The sequence below is a fragment of the Coniophora puteana genome, assembly GCF_000271625.1.
Source record: "Coniophora puteana RWD-64-598 SS2 unplaced genomic scaffold CONPUscaffold_9, whole genome shotgun sequence".
NCBI lineage: Eukaryota > Fungi > Basidiomycota > Agaricomycetes > Boletales > Coniophoraceae > Coniophora > Coniophora puteana.
Window position 1 is genome coordinate 2026418 of NW_006913061.1, and position 16327 is coordinate 2042744.

Below are 16327 nucleotides of genomic sequence, written 5' to 3' on the forward strand. Positions count from 1 at the left end.
TATCCTGTCGCTATCTACAACACAAGGTATAAAAGCAAACTAGTGATGTACGGCCCAAACAAAGTACCCAACCCAACATGAGAGAGGTAGATATTCTGCTAGGACTGCTAGACGAATCGTCTCGCTTTCGCCGCTAATTTAACGCCAATGCGGTGGGTAGACCCGGTGGGAGGCGTCGATAATTACGGCAGGTATTGAACTCGAACTTTGCTGTCGTCACTTGCAATGAGGTATTGGCTTGTCGCGGAAACGTCTTAGAATTCTGTAATCACGAAAAATCAGAAGAGAAATGAAAGTAAGAAAAAAGCGGACGAGAAAGAACGGGCTGATATATGGAGCGTGTTTTGGCGTGTTTGGGTGTGCGAGGACGACGGCCAGGGGACGCTGGAAATGCAGCGGACGCGGTTTCGAGTATGCGAGTTGTCGAGAGCGAGCATGTCCCACCGCGCACTCGGAGGCCAGCACACCCTTCCTCCCAACCCACACTACATCGACTTTCCCCGCTCAGATGGCGACGACCAGCTCCTCCCCACAAACACCGCTAGGCTCATCGACTCCGAGGGGCATGTCAACTTCATGCGCCCCGTCGACCCCACAGAGAGCTCTAGCGTCAAGTGGCGGAGAGACATTGCCGTGGCGATAGCCACCAGACTCGGCATGCCTGGTTAGTCTTGCTTTTCTCGAAATCACACCAAGCAGCTAACTCGATTTCGTTCTTCAGATGGTCCAGCCTACATTCTGCGCAATTGGCCTGCAGGCTACAACTTCTACGACCACAACAAGGGGCCCGCCTCAGCCCCCAGACACGATCCCTATCTCATCGGTACGCTCACCCCCTCCACGCCCAACCTACGCTAACACGCACACGCATACACACAGGCTCCCAAAACGTAAAACGCTTCCGCTCCGTCCCCGAATTCATCCCCCACGCAGTCTGGCTCTTCCAAGACCCCACCCTCAACCGCGCCAACTGCGCCTGCAAATACTGCAACAAGCGCCCCCAGCGCGAAATCACAGAGCAGCTCGGCCTCCTCCCCAAGCGCGGCTCCCCCGCCACCGACTCCCGCGGGCCCTCCGCCTCCGCGCCCCATCGCATGCGCGCCGCGCGCGGGGGCGCCAGCGCCAGTGCGGGTCCGAGCAGGGGCGGTGGCGGCGGTGGCGGCGCGGCGCGCGAGGTGCGCAGGCTCGTGAAGCCGTACGCGTCTGTGCGCCGTGCGGCGCGCCCTGTGAAGCTCGCGCCGCCGGGCCCGACGCAGACGATGTCGCGCGAGCGCAGTAACGATCTGCGCGCGTTGTATGCTCATGTTCTGCGCGGGAGTGCCGACGGGTCTGCCGAGGGGCAGGGCGAAGGCGAGGGCGAGGCGGAGGACGATCAGTACGACCCGCTCGCGCCTGGCCGGCGGTGGTTCCGCGAGGGCGAGGTGCTGTGGTGCGCGCTGGACCCTGTGATTCTGGGGCCGAACGGCGAGGCGGACGCGATCATGTTCTGGCCGGGTATTGTGGAGGAGGTCAAGATCAAGGCGACGCCTGTCAGGGTGGATGCGAAGATGGAAGACGGGGCGGCGAACGCGAACGGGACTTCCAGAGAAGAAGGAGGCGAAAAAAACGGTGCAGAGGCGCCAAAAGAGCCAGGGACGACGAAGATAGAGGACGGTGAAGAGGTGCCGTGGAAAGTGTCCCAAGGGTTCCAGTACAAGATGCGCCTCCTCGCCACGCAACAGTGCTACTACGGCACCCCGTCCCTGCTCATCCCGTACAGCGCGTACACCGTCCCGCACGAGCTCTTCGCCGCGATAGACAGCCTCCCCCCGCACCTCCTCCGCCCGAGCACGTTCGCGTCGCGCAGCGGGTCCAGTTTCGAGGTATATCCGCCGCCGGAAGCGGTTGAGAGAATGGACCCGCAGGAGCGCTTCGAGCAGGCGGCGGGGCCGTATGCGCTAGCGCTGCAGATCGCGGCGGGCATCGCGACCTTTTGGACGCCGACGGACGAGTGGGAGTACAAGTTCACTATCACCCCGCCGAGTGTTGTTCCGCCTACATCTGCACCCGTTCCTGCTCCTGGCCCCGGTGCTGCTCCTCCCCTGGCGTCGGCCGCTGCTGGCTCAGGCCCGGACGGCGGCCACATGGAGCTGCACGCGGCGATGATGGCGGCGTACAACCACAACGCGAACCTAATGCCTTCTTCCTCATCCGCCGCTCCAGACACAGCAGCGTCCCCCGCCCCGCCGCCGCTCGTGCAGACCGTGACGCAGACGCGGTACCAGGGTCTCTGGTGGGGCGCGGAGCGGATCTGGACGGACGAGCTGGTACGGCTGAAGCTCGCGCGCGCGCAGATCGCGCCCGAGGGGAACGCGAGCGTGTACGCGCCTGCGGGGCCTTCTGCGAGCGCTGTGCGCGCGAACGCGGCGGACGGGTACGAGCGGCCGGACGATGTGGGGATGGGGGCGATGGCGCGGGGCGTGTTTATGCGGCTTGAGGGGCTGTTTATTGTGGATGCGGCGAGGGAGGAGGTGGTGTGGGATGAGGAGAGGGGGGAGGAGGTGGTTAGGGTTGCGCAGGAGACGCAGAGGGAGTGTAGGGCGTGTGGGATGCTGTATGAGCTTGTGGATGAGGATTGGGAGGAGCCGGTGGGTGAGGGGGCGGTGGTGGTTGGGGATGGGGAGGCGGGTCCTAGTGGTGCTGATGCGGGCCCTACGGTGCCAGCGTCGGCTGCACCGAACGGCGAGACGACGGCGATGACGACGACGAGGAAGCGCAAACGGGCGGAAGCGAACGACCACCTCTCGCACCCCGTGCTGTCGACGCCCTTGCCGCTCCCGCCTGCGCCGCTGGGGTTCAAGTTCCGCGCGATTCTGCCGCCGGGGCACGAGGCGACGGTGTCGCTCAACCTGCTCAGCGGGCGGTACTACCCACGAATCCTGCACCATCCGCTGATCAGCAAGGAGGTGGAGAAGTCCTTGTACCGCGCCAACGCGCGCGAGGTCGAGGTCGCCGCCGGTGCCAATGGGGTGGTGGCAGCGCCAGATTCGGACGAGCGCGAGGCGATGGGGATATACGCGGAGAACAAGAGTCTGCTGAGTCTGGAGGGGCACGCGCCGGGGTACAATGTGGCGATGGATCCGACGCGGTTCAAGGCGAACAGGATTGCGCAGGCAAGGGAGGCGGAGGCGGAGGCAAGGGAGCAGCTGGAGGCGCATTGGGTGGGCAGGCTGGAGGAGCGGGAGGAGCAGGAGCGCGGGATGGCGGGGGAGATGCAGATGAGCTCGCCGGTGCGGGTGGGCGGGGGTGTGGGTGGGGATGGGTCGCCGGGGCGGGAGAGTGCGGTTGGTGGGATGGTGCCGTATGGGCCGGTTGGGGATGGGCAGATGCTGAGCCCGAGGGCTCATGCTCTCACTCAGGCTCAGATTCAGACTCGGTCTCCGGTCACTGCGGTGGACGGGATGGTCGTGGATGCGTAGAGCGATATAATACGGGTTGTACTAGGAGAGGTGCTCATTTTTGTTTTTTTGTTTTTCTCTGCTTTTGTTGCTTTCGGAATACTACGAGAGGTGCATCAGAACAAGGCGGATTAGAAGCCGCTTTAATTGTTGTATAGATGTTGTTCTAGTGCAAATTGGACTTGTACATGACCACTAAATGAACTCGTCTTGTGAGGTCATTATGTTTTAGTGATGAACAAGTGCAGTCGCTGGCAACGATGATCGGGGTCAGTGACTCGGTGTTGATTTGAAGTGGTCGAAGTTGTCGAGCAGTCTAGAGCACTGCAATTTACAAGCGGAAGCATACAAATTCGAATTCTCCGGGTTGGAGTGCCTTTCGTGTCTCACCGTCATCCCCTCGCCATCCACGCTGGTCTTTCCTCGTCTCAATCCGTCAAGTGCATACAAAGTGTGTTTTCCGTCGGTCTCCTCTCCGTTGCCGAGGACTGCGGGTTGGCAAGAGCGGCGCGGAGGAGAGAAGGTGCGTCGCTGATTCAGGCATTTCATTCCGCATCGACTGACACATTTAATGTTCCAAAATAAAATGTAGCACGTTCGAATCCATAACCCAGATATCTCCTCCCGCTCTTATTCCACAACTAGTCCCGTCACCCGCTGCGTCACATCTGCGCTTCATCCTCGGCTTCACCTCTCCCCCCATCTCAAACCACCACAACGATGGCCAGCATAACGCTCTCCCCCCCGCAAGATGAGAGCCTCATGAGCACCCCGCTGTCTCAGTATCACTCCCCGATGCCCCTCGACGATGATCCAGACGACGACGACCTCAGGAACGTGTCCTTTCCCAGCTCTGCCTCATCGTCCCGCTCATCACTCGCCGCCGCTGATGAAGGTACGTCAGCCCTCTCTACCAGTCCTTGGGGGCTTTCCCTATGCCTAGGTGCTCATCGCACAGCTCAGGGGATGCCACTATCGTTCCACGTCCGTCGCCCGCCCAGAATGGCAAGCGGGATAGCATAGTGTAATTGCCACATGTCTTGTCATATGAACAAGACGAAATCTAATGATATCGTAGGCCCAGCACCAGCGGCGGCACCAACGACGACATCCAGATCCTCGCCCTCTCCACCCGCCTCACAGAGATCTCATGCAGCATAGACGAGATTGGCGGCAACATCTACGGTGCGCCCGCTCTCTTGCACCGGCGGAACCCACGGCACTAACACGGATATCTATCACCAGAGATCCAGGAACTCCGACATCGTGTCGCGGCAGGCGGAGACGCCCAGACCGGCGTGATCGACCAGGCGCTCTCGCGCCTCGACGAGAAGCTCGAGTCGATCAGCCAGGGCATAGCCACCGTCAACGACGCCGTCGCCCCGCTGTCTGCGCCCGATGCTGCCGCGACGGCGGACGAGGCGCGCGCACAGGAGGTTGCGGAGCTGCTTCGCAAGCACGGGGCGCTCGTGCACCAGTGGGAGGCGGCTCAGGACGAGACGGATGTGCTCAGGGAGGAGCTCAAGGAGGACAAGTGGCTCGTTGTGTTTCGTACGGTGCTTGAGCAGGCGGATGGGATGATGACCAGTCTTGAGAAGGCGGTGACGCGCTGCCAGGTGCGTGAATCTCTTTGGTGCTGGTCGTTTGTGCAGCTGTTTATCATTATGCAGGATTTCATTTGGCAGGTGCATAAGCTGCAGAAAGAGGAGACACGGTCAATATCCACACACACATCCATCTCGGAGTATTCCAAGGTCAACCTTGAGCAATGCAACTCGCTTATATCGTCGTTTGAAGCCAAGAAGAGGTGAAACCCCTTTATCATCGCTTATCAACGTTGGCCTAATGTTTATGCAGGCACTATGTTCCCGCTACCTCAAAGGTGCTCCAGATCATGGAGAACGGTGTACAGAACCGCGTTACCAAGAACGGCGAGACGCTTCGGAAGCACAGCGAATGCATGTCGCGGTGGAATGCCCTCAAGGACAAGCTCACCCGCGTCGACCAGAAGATGGAGTCTGTTCGCCGTTATCTTGCCCATGAAGACGACCCGAGCGAAAACTCGAGCGGCACTGCGTCCCATGGGAATGGCCGCCACCTCGCCACGCCTGCGAGCGTCCCGGGCAAGATGAGTCGTGCCTCGAGCCGTGCGAGCACGCTCTCCCGCTCCATGTCCCCGCTCCGCAAGTTTGCGAAGCGCTTTACGGGCGGCAAGAGTGGTACGCCCTCCACGCCTGCTAGCTCTGCGTCGATGTCCCGCGAGTCGTCCATGGACCCGTCACCACCTGAGGGCTCGAGGATGCTACGGCGCCAGAAGACGTCTCTTTTCTCGAGGAGCCCAGCAAACGGTGGTGGAGGGTTGGCGCCAACTACGCCTGAGAAGGGTCACAAGTCCTCGCACAGTCTCACACCAGAGACATCGCCTAACGGTCGACGAACGTCGGATAGAGGGATTGAGATGAACAGTACTGTCAAGCAGAGAACCCTCAAGCAGCCGTGGAACAGCTCGACGAAGGTCGAGCACCCGGATATCGAGCGTGAGCGCATCGCGACGATCCGGGCGACGCCATCTAAACGACCGTCAGCTCGTTCGGTTCTTACACCAGAGAACGTTGCACTTGTGCCTAGCACACCGTCGCGCATGGGCCATCGTAGCGTGTCTCGCTGTTCGAACGCGTCGTCAAGACCGTGGTCACCTATCACCTCGACCTCGACCTCATCACACCCATCCGTCCCCCCTCCCCCGTCCCTATCTTCCCTATCTTCCCTTTATACCCGTCCCCCCTCCTCCCGGTCCCAGACGCCATACGGCCAGGCCTCCTCCAACGCCGCCCCTCGGCCACGGCCAAACGCACCCTCGCACATCCCCGCTCCCTCATCACACGGGCGCGCCGTGTCATCCACGCATCCCAGATCCCCAACAGGCACCGACGCGTTTGACGACCTTGAGTCGCGCGCGTTCTCGCCTACGGGCTCGGTGTACGGTGGTGGCGGCAGCGGCATTCCGCGGCGCTCGCACACGCCCAGCGGCACACGCGTGCCCCCGCCGCGCCCGCCGAGCCGGTCGATGATCCCGCTCCCGAGCGTGCAGGTCTCGGCCGCGAGCCGTCCTGGGTCCGCCATGTCGCAGTACCAGGGCCAGGGCCATTCGCCGTACCAGAGCCAGTATCAGTATAGGCCCGAGACGCCGTCGGCCGTGCGCGGGCTCGCGGGTCTGAGGTCGGGCGCGCAGACGCCCGAGACGACGTTGCGTGCGCGGGCGGAGCGCGCGTCGATGTTTGGTGCTGTGAGTCCGAGCCCGAGCCCGCGCCCGAGCCCGCGCCCGAGTCTCGCTGCGGGGCCACCGAGCTCGTTCCGCTCCGCATCCAACTCCACGTCCACGTCCGCATCGGGCTCGCGCCCGCCGTCGCGCTCCGGCGCGCTCACACCGTCCTCGTTTGGCCAGCAGCTGCCGCCCGGAAGCGGGGGCGAGCCGCTGCACGTGTATGTGCCCGGGAACGCGCGGGACCCGCTCGATGCGGAGGTTGCGGCTGTCGTGAACGGGATCGGGCACGGGCTGCTCGTGGAGCGCGTGAGCGAGCCGATGGACGCGCGGACTGCTGCTGCGCTCGCCCGTGCTGGTTCCTCTGGCGCTGGGGTAGGATCGGGGGCGGGCGAGGAGATTAGGGCGCAGTACGCGTTCTCGAATGCGCTCGCGCGCAAGGTCGTGACGTGTAGGCTGACGACGATGGTGCGTGCGGGGCGGGAGCCGAGTCGCCGCGTGATGGTGCGTGTGGGTGGGGGGTGGCAGGATTTGGGGGTGTATGTGGTTAGTCGGCAGGCGGGGGTGTGAGGATGCGTTTCTTTTTCGCTGGTGTGGGGTTTCAAATTTCAGTTGTGGACGGCCGAGGAGGCTTTATACCAGGGCGCCGAGCGAGCGTAGTTGCAGAGAGGCGTCGTGGTGGCTCGTTCGAGGATGGACTAGTAGGCAGTTTTGGTTGGGTTATTCAGATATCCGGAGAGGTCATGCAACGGAAGGAGGTTATAATCATCATTAGCCTAATTCATCCTTCCATTATTTTCCTTTCTTTCTCCCTTTTACCCCATCGTGTGTTGATTGTTTTCGATCGATTCTGCCATTCGGCTTTTATTTGGTTATGCATGTTACCCCGCGCTTTCTGCAGTTAGTACTCGACCATCCACCATCCACAATCCAACGTACATACATACACTTAGTTAGCATTTCTCGTTCTAAGCATCCTGGTTACATTATGCCTTACATCCATTCATCCCATACAGCTAGATTACCGAGCGCTCCGCTTTCAACTGGTCCCATTCTGGCTACAATTGTCTTCGCCACTATTATTACTGGTTTGATGCAGGAGAGTATTGCGTACTATGGGAATCATTGTTTTAGCCATTGTTAATACCAGCCGATATCCTTAGCATTATTTTGCCACTGTACAACACGCATTGGGATGGAAGGAAGTTTTAACGGGTCGACAGTTATTGGTGGAAACAACCGACGATCACTTCATGTTTTCATCCCGCAACGTCAAGAGGAGGAAATAATATTGTTTTTGCCGTATGTAGCTTGTATTTAGGGCTCTGCCCCAGTATAACTAAGCGCTGCTGAATACAATATCAAACCAAAACTGTAGCGAGGACGTCAAAGGTTTCTATCATCGTGTGGCTAGAACAGCGACTCGAAATCGTGCTCGTGCTGACGGTTGAATATTTGAGCAGACTGGCGCGCCTGTCGCACGCGTTCCTCGGGTGTCCCGATAGCGGCCATGCTCTGCGTGAAGGCGTGGACGTCGGCGGAGAGGAACTGCGATAGAAAGGATGCCTCGTCGAGACACGCGTCCGTGGGCGTGGTGCCAGAGGTAGGGGAGTAGCGACCTGTCGCTGTGGCTGGTTTGGGGCCGGCGGACTGACGGGCCTTTCGAAGGCGTTCGGCAGGGGTACCGACGGTGTTCATGTTTTGCACGAAGGCTTGGACGTCGGCGGAGAGGAGCTGATGCTCGAGGGCGGCGTCGAGGGCTAAGGAAGACATGGTTATTTCGAGGTTGGATATGGTTGGTTGTGGTGAGTGAGGTATCGGTAGACGATGAGTGGGTATGATGGCGTTCTCCCCAAATTATGGCCGCCTTTTATGGCTTTCGTAGTTTCGCGTCAGGAGCTCAGGGAGGTAGGAGTTGGCTCCTGACTTCAAGCTGTAGTAATATGTTCTTCGTCTCCTCTGCGACCATGAAACGTGGGGGGGGGTTTCGGTTCAGGGGGTCATAAAGATGCGTCACAGGAGAATGAACCCTATTCGTTAGATATCAATGTTAGAAAGTGGAGTTCAAACAGGGGTTGAAGGAGGGTGGAAACGTGGAAGGCGTTGTGTGTTTTAAGATTTGTATGTTGAAGTAAGGAGTCGTCGTCAAACACGTATCATCCTTATGTATTGACTGAATCGTTTGAGGACCGAGAACTCAGCATCATACGATAAAGTCACGTTTCACCACCACTTCCACCTCTGGAATGAATTCCGAGAACACCTTGAAGTCGTCACCCGACAAAGGGGTGCAGCCCCTCACGTATAGCTTGTGTAAACCGACGCCAGCTTCACGTCGTGCGAGGAGTGCATCGCGCAGAAGTCCCAGGAGCTCCGTGGCGCTGGTTTGACGACCCATGTCCTTAGCACTATCGGCGGGAAAGGGCACATTCTCTAAACACAAAACCCGGAGTGAAGGGGCCAGCATTACCTCCTCCAGCAAATGGCTCTGCAGCCGGCACGAATTAAGAGCACCAGGGAGGTGCTGTAATTCAGAGTTGTAAAGCCTGAGAGTCTGAAGCTGGGCTGTTCCGGACAGCATCTTGACCCACAGCGCCTGTGGAATGTGCTCGTATCTGGCCATACCGAGCGTGTGGATGTGTCGCAAAGGGAAGAATGGAATAAGGTCAGATGTAAGGTTAGCCCTCAGCGAAGGTGAGTCTTGCCAGCCCCAGTCGAGTGCGAGGTAAAAGTGGTCATCACAATTCGCGCCAATGCCTGCCCCGTAGGGATCGCTCCACAGAGAGAGAGCCCGCGCGCCCGTCAGTCTGTTACCGGGGAATTTTGTTTCAAGTACACTCATGAGTCTTGAAAAGTTGGAATCAAAAGCTATGCAGCTCAAAAAAATGTTTGTGTGTGCTGGGAGTGTGATATGAGAGAGAAGGTTGGCGCATTCATCTGCTTTGTCAGTCAGAAAAAGCTCGGTCAAATTGTCAAGGTTAACAATGCGATCTTGCAACGAAGCAAGGCTGAGATGTTGTTCTGGGAAGGAGATCTCTGGCAGCGAGAATGTAAGGCTGAGTGATCTAAGACCTGAATTGTTCCCAAGAATAGTCAGAAAGTCCTTCATGGGGGGCCTATTATCTAAGGTTCGAATGCTGAGTGTGTCGAGGGTTGACAGCGTCATCATCGTCTGGACGTGTATCTTGACCCGAGACAACTCCAAGCACCGCAACGGAGCACGATCCGCAATTAGCCGATGAACAATATCTGGGAACTCATCGTTACTGCTTGAGCTGATTGAAAGACGCTCCAACAGTGGCGGCGGAGAGGGAATATGCGCGAAGACCAAGGACTCATCATCTTTTCCGAGGTGCAACTCCAGTACCTGGGCCCGAGATCCTAGGCGAAGGAGCTTAGCCTCAGGCGGCAGGTCACCCATTAAATCATTCTTCACATCCTGTAAGTGCACGTTGATATGTAGGGGGGCGCCATCGGACTTTTTGAGGAGCTCGTTGAACCATTCAGAAGAACGTGCGTCCCTGGCTGAGAGGTATGTCCAAAAGTGAGGGTAGGAGAACGCGATGTCACGCCAATATCTGGAAACATGGGTGAGATGGATAGGCAGTCGAGAGTTCTCAAGCGTGCAGAGGGAGAATATGGTCAACAACAACTCTGGTGGTAAGGAGCAAATGGGGGGCGGCGTCATGCCTTCGCCTGATAGGTTTAGATGCAATGAAGTTCTGTTAGACATATGTGGAAAGAAAAAGGGTTTCTATAATCCAACTAGACGACAGTCTGATTTTCCAGAGTAGGTGACCAGGAGACCGATGCTCAAATTTGCCAATAAGTTGAATGGTTGCAATGAAGGAAACAGAGGTGGATATCGATGATGGTCGCGTTTGACAAGAGCCGTGAGATCTATGTTACACGCGAGCCGCAAACACATCTTTGTATTTGTGACAGATATGATATGAATCCAATGTTTCGGACATGCGGACAGGAAAATTGTGGACATGTATACAGCTGTGCACTATTACAAGACAGAAAGACTATGCTACAAAAGCCCAAGCATGGGCAACTCAACACTTTCCAATTACTTTCCACCAACGCGAATCCCTTTATTGGTTCTTCAATCTTTCATCCACTTTCCTCGATTGAGAACTCTCGTCTCCCCAAAAACTATCTCGCCGAGCGCGATGATTGTACAGCTCTCATTCGAACCAGACCTACGCATTCGAAAGCTTTAGGCATCCCGCCTTGAGCCCGTCTCCCGCCCACTTGGCCGTCTCGACGAGTAGCGCACGTTTCTTGTCGAGCGCCGTGTGAGCATGCAGCTCGTACAACGTAGCTGAAAATACGAAGATAAGAGCCCAGAGTCATGGCGATCAATAGACAATTAGGACTCACCGAGGTTGAACAAGAACGGTTCGGCGACGACAGCACTCGATGGCGCTGATCGAAGAGCGGACTCGAGCGTCTGGATTGCCTGGTAAAATCGAGTCGCGATCGTCAGCATCATGCGATGACTTGGCCCTCTAGGCAGAAGGAGATCCGCAACGGGAGGGAAATTAACACACCTCTGTGATCCGACCTTGAGCGAGCAACGCTACCGCCAGATTGTTCGTAGCCTAAAGACCGCAAGACGACACATCACAATTATTATCCGACCATAAAAACACCCTTCATCACAAGAAAAGAACTCACCAACACATCCGTCTTCGGCATCCTCCTCCACAGCCCCTCCGCCTTGACCCAGTCGCCCATCGCGCTCGCATATATAGCTGCATTAACATCCGGCGTCGGATGGTCCGGCGCGGCTTCGTCTCCTGCACTTGCCACCGAAGGCTGAGGCGATTTAGGCGGAGGAGTGGGTCTCGCCGACTCAGGCCTGGACGGTGCCAAGTCGGGGTTCACGAACGGGTTCGGGGACGCAGACGCGGAGCGCGGGTGCTCGACTTTGAGGGCTGTGTTGTCTCCGTCATCTTTGCCTTCGGGGCTCTCTTCTTTCGGCTCTTCGTTTTGAGCTCCTGTGGCTGCTATCTCGGGCTCGGCCTCCACTGAGGAAGAAGGGTACGCGAGCGCGAAATGTTTCTCGGCGGCAACAACGTTGCCAGACGCGAGATGTACACGCGCTATCGCACTATGTAATGCCGCAGTCGCGGTGGGCGAAGTCGAGCTCTGAGATGAGTTCGACGGAGGCTGGCCCGGGAGGAGCGAGGCTAGCATGCGAGTGGCTGTTGTATATTCCTGCGAGATCATCACAAACTATCAATAATCTCGCCCTCAGACACACTTTCAAAAGACCCATACGAACCTTCATATCCACCAGCACACTCGCGAGAATCATACACACCCGCGCCCCGCGCTCCCGCCACATATCGCGCTCCCGTTCCGCCACCTGCAGCGCCTCTACGTCCTCCGCCTCACTCGCACTCGCATTCGCCTTACGGAGACGCGGAGGCGCAGCGCGCCGCTGGCACATCTTCAACAGCGCACACAGCGCGTCCACCTGCCCCCAGGGCCCGCCACCCCCTTCGGAAGTACCGGCCGCATTATCTTTCAGCCCTCCGGGTACGCTCTGCGGATCTCCAGGAGCGGGTGAAGCCGAAGCCGAAGGCGCATCCTCGAGCCCGCGGCCGAGTATGCGCGCCGCAAGGACGCGCAGCTCGAACGGGAGCGCGTTTGGAGGGAGCACGCTGGCCGGGGGTAGCGCGCCGAGGAGTGACGAGCATTCAGCGGCAGCGTGGTTAAACAGGCGCATGCGAGCGAGCGAGGACAGGCGGAGGTACCATAGCTACGCATATAAGAAACAACATTGGCAATTAGAAGAAGGAATTATTAGTGCAAGGGTGGGAGCACGAGGAGGGTTTCGATACGCACGTCGAAGATCCGCTGCGAGTCGTCTGGTGGAGACGTGACGAGCCTGTCGCGAGCCATATTGGCGAGCGAGCGCCAGCTGTTCGTCATCTACGTGATTATTGCACGCATTGTCGGGCACAACAGTGATTCGATGATTTGATGAACGGGACAAAACAAAAGTCGCAGCACAATTTTTTTGCATCGTATAACCATATAGGATAGACGCAAAGTGAACTTAGCACTTAATCTCACAAATGCACTCAAGGCACTAGCACTCACGACGAGCGTATGAAAATCCGACCCTCTCCACTCCCCAGAGACATCGCGCGCGGGTCTCTGCGCCGGCGGAATATGCTTCACGAGAAGACCCGAGAGCGGATCAGTCTGTTTCGTCCAAAACCAAGCAAAAGAAAAGTAAATCAGCACGACGGCTCTATATTTTGGGGGGTGGTTTGTAGTAACAAGACGAAGTAGGCGGCATTAGGAACGTCAGCATTAGGAAAACGTCAAGATGGCATTGCGATACACGTGAGCGGGGGTGGTCATAATACAAGCGCGAGTCCCATCAAGGGGGCGGCAGAGGTGGGTGTTGAGTCTGGGAGCTAATAACACAGAAAGCGTGGACGAGAGCGAGGATCGTTGTAAAAAATGGAACGGAGATGAAAGGAGTGACGAGAAGAAATAATGGAAGGATAAAAACAATGTGCACGAATAAAGATAGGGTGATACAGGTTTTTGGTGTCGCCGGGAGAAAGTAAAAAGAAGAAGTTAATAAAAGCGGCATTGACATCGCCAACGCTAAAATTTACGAGCGCGCGCGTAGAGGCGCAAAGAGTGCGCTCAAGAATGAAGACGGCGTAAGAAAGGAAGAATGAGGTGCGGGCGCTGGCGTAGCGTCGCGACGAGGATCATCGCGAGCGAGATCATCGACACCATCCAGGTCGTCATAGGACGACGAATTGGTGGACGATACGTCGCTCCCACCATCGATAAGCTGCCGCGACACAGGCACCTCGGGGAACAGACAGGCGGAGAACTGGTCCGAGACGGAGCGACGGCGCTGGTCTGCTGTTCCCCTTGCTGGGTGTGGGTGCGCATGGATACGAAAAAAAGAGGGAAAAGTCCGAAAGGAAGACAAGGCAGTAGAAGTAGAGGAATACGACGAGGATGCGGGAGCGAGCCACCAGGTGAGGAGGTTCGAAACGGAAGTGCGTACGTTTGGGATGGGAAGAAACATCGACGGCGCGGTGAGCGCGGCCAAGTTGACCAACGGCGACTGTGCTGGTGCGGGCGAGACGACCGGCGGAACGGGCACAGGCTTGTTGACGTCGGCAGCCGTCGTCGGTGTTGGCTGCTCCGTGGGGGCAGGGGACACGGGGAGAGAGATGTCAACCGTCGGTGGGGGCTGCGGAGAGGCAGCTCCCGATGACGATGATGACGGTGCCACAGCGACTGGTGTCATGACTGGGGAGGAGGGGAGGAGAATCTTTGGATCGAGGTCGATGGATGTTGCCTGATCGCGGCGAGACGGGTACTCGTCGTCGTCGTCCGAGTGGTCGACGATGGAGATGGAGCGCTGACGTGCCTTGAGCTTGCGTGCGACGGCGTCGGCGTGCTCCGAGTCGAAGGGGGGAGGGGTGAGGAGGAGTTCGTCTGTGGTGGAGGTAGAGGGATCGCGCGAGTGTTGGTCGCGGAAGTAAGAGCAGTCCGGGTTTAGCGAGTGGTGCTTATGTTTGTGAAAGGAAATCTTGCGCTTGATTCCCTTGACTATCTTCTTCACAGACTCGGATGATCGTCGGCTCAGCCCCTTTGACCGACCCGGCGACCCCTCGACCGAGCTCGTCGTGCTTATTGTGCTCGTCGTCCGCTCCCGCTTGTGCCCCGACGGCGGAGGCGTCAAAGGCATCTCTGGGCTCTCTGACCGCTTGCTGTCCTTGTCCTTGTTGCTCCAACTGCCACTGGGTATGCGAAGCATGTTGTATTGTTCCTGTTCCCTGTACTAGACTTCTTTTCCTGTTCTCGTGTTCTTCAGCGTCAATGAGGCTGGGCTGGTCGTGTCTGTGAAGGGTGTGTGTCTTAAGACGCTGGTCTTGCTTGTGGAATTGTTCTGGCCGGGGACGACGGGGACGGCAATGTACTTATATATGTCCCACACGAGGACGTAAACATGCGCCGAGTGCATGCCAATTGTACGGTCCTATACTCCGCATTCAGTCTTAGCGGCATGAAATCGCACCGCTTTTCGCTCTCAGGCCCTTTCTCCCTGCCATCCTTTCATCCCAAATTGTTCTTCCGTCCCATTGTCACCTCGGGGCGACCCCTCGGCCGGTTATTGCTACTCGCTTCCCCTCGACCGCTCCATCTTATCTTGATCCTCCCTTTCTTCTGCTCAAAAGTAGGAACCCGCTGTGCTTCTGCCATCGGACGACGACCTCTCCCGACGCCCCCCGCTCCGACGATAATCAAGAAATGCACAACACGTTCCACTCCAGGTGCTAGGCACGTGTAGGACACGATGCTCGCCGACGCATGAACTCGCCCTAATCTGATTTACACGGCCACCTCTTCTCATCTAATCGTTGCTTAGACTCGCTTTCACGATCGGTGCCAATCGGTGTTTTGACTCACAACTTTCACAAGCTGTTCTTGACCCAGAATTTCTCCGGACCGACGATGCCACTATCTGACTCATTGGATTTTATCAATTCCATGACGTTGAAGCGCCCAAGTCTTCCCCTTCGTTTCCTTTGGATTTGATGGACCTCAACGACAGCTTGTTTCGAGCGGGTTTCGTTTCATGCCGACATGACCAAAGCACATCATGAACTAGCACACTAAGTTTACTCTGCTATAGCGGATCTTCAAGGATCTCCCTGTCTTCGAGAACCCACTCGGTGTCGGACAATGACAGGTAGCTCAGTTCACTGATTCAGCTCAATCGTCCAGGAATATGTACGCATCCAGAGTTAGCTGATCTAGGATGAAACTACCTCAAGATCAAGTTCTCTTCGCCTTGCACGTATCCGGGGTAGCCGTTCCACGATCTTCGCTCTCTATTGAAACTTGGGCACCCCGGCTCCGGCTCCGCGGATAAGCTCGAAGCCTTGTGTTCTGGGGAACGCCACGCCATATCAAAGATCCGCGTCCTTCCGACCACAGCCTTTCTCCCTGCGAGCTAACGGCCTTGATCGCATCGTGGAGGTTTCTGCGTATCACCACGTCTGGGGTAGTAATCACGGTCCAGGCCTGCGCCGGCTCGGTCTCAATATACCAGACTGTCTACTCTTCGAGGAGCCTCGAGGTCAGCACCTTGTGCTCCTCCATACTGCACCTGCGCAACACTACGACCCGCGTCCTTCCGCCCCACAGCCTTATCTTCCCGACATCCATGTTTATCTAGATCATCAGCTAGAGAGGTCGGCCGACGCAGTTGCTGGGCGCACGTCTCTCTGATATTTTTACTCTACGGGGAGTTATGCCAGTGTATCAGTACCGCATCCCATCTACCCGGATCTCCAAATGCATCTTCGCTGTCGCTGCCCAAGATCTCAACTAGAGGACCCCGAGTAGCCCTCCCGCTTCCAAGACCGACGTTATAGCCTCTTATAGGCCGCCTCCGTCCGAACCGCGATCTAATCAACCTTAAATCCACTCTATCCTGACATAACCGGCGTCGGGCGTTCGAACAATGCCTGGGAACTTCCAACGTTGTGGGCGTACCTGCGCCCGAGCCTCTTCACCTGACGCCAAGGTGTGGTTCTCAAGCTCAAGCGTTTTTGACAGCTGT

The 16327-nt window shown here is 57.4% G+C and overlaps 4 protein-coding genes across 4 annotated transcripts; 2 read left to right on the forward strand and 2 right to left on the reverse strand.

Annotated features, from left to right (window-relative positions):
- Positions 1–77: 77 nt before the first annotated feature.
- On the forward strand, positions 78–3627 carry CONPUDRAFT_145439 (uncharacterized protein; the record flags this gene model as incomplete). Its single annotated transcript, XM_007772852.1, has 4 exons — positions 78–86; positions 259–664; positions 722–823; positions 880–3627. The coding sequence occupies 4 exons, from the start codon at positions 78–80 to the stop codon at positions 3456–3458; spliced, it is 3096 nt and encodes a 1031-aa protein (XP_007771042.1). The 3' UTR covers positions 3459–3627.
- A 560-nt stretch (positions 3628–4187) lies between these two features.
- CONPUDRAFT_107775 (uncharacterized protein) lies at positions 4188–8441 on the forward strand. Its single transcript, XM_007772853.1, has 6 exons — positions 4188–4332; positions 4401–4461; positions 4516–4622; positions 4683–5053; positions 5108–5244; positions 5295–8441. Exons 1-6 carry the CDS (start codon positions 4200–4202, stop codon positions 7267–7269), a joined length of 2784 nt encoding a protein of 927 aa, XP_007771043.1. The 5' UTR covers positions 4188–4199; the 3' UTR covers positions 7270–8441.
- A 2466-nt stretch (positions 8442–10907) lies between these two features.
- On the reverse strand, positions 10908–12618 carry CONPUDRAFT_91647 (uncharacterized protein; the record flags this gene model as incomplete). The annotated part of the gene is made up of 6 exons (XM_007772854.1): positions 10908–11029; positions 11089–11167; positions 11259–11309; positions 11386–11928; positions 11996–12475; positions 12562–12618. 6 exons carry the CDS (start codon positions 12616–12618, stop codon positions 10908–10910), a joined length of 1332 nt encoding a protein of 443 aa, XP_007771044.1.
- A 727-nt stretch (positions 12619–13345) lies between these two features.
- Positions 13346–14515, reverse strand: CONPUDRAFT_156080 (uncharacterized protein; the record flags this gene model as incomplete). The annotated part of the gene is made up of 1 exon (XM_007772855.1): positions 13346–14515. The coding sequence occupies one exon, from the start codon at positions 14513–14515 to the stop codon at positions 13346–13348; it is 1170 nt and encodes a 389-aa protein (XP_007771045.1).
- Positions 14516–16327: the final 1812 nt, after the last annotated feature.

What these genes read in the sequence shown, in the direction of transcription:
- CONPUDRAFT_107775 (XM_007772853.1), top strand. Translation starts at nt 4,200, where the DNA reads ATGAGCACCCCGCTGTCTCAGTATCACTCCCCGATGCCCCTCGACGAT. An exon ending in GGCAAGCGGGATAGCATAGT is followed by an intron (nt 4,462 to 4,515) that starts GTAATTGCCACA and finishes ATGATATCGTAG; the next exon opens with GCCCAGCACCAGCGGCGGCA. An exon ending in TCGTTTGAAGCCAAGAAGAG is followed by an intron (nt 5,245 to 5,294) that starts GTGAAACCCCTT and finishes ATGTTTATGCAG; the next exon opens with GCACTATGTTCCCGCTACCT.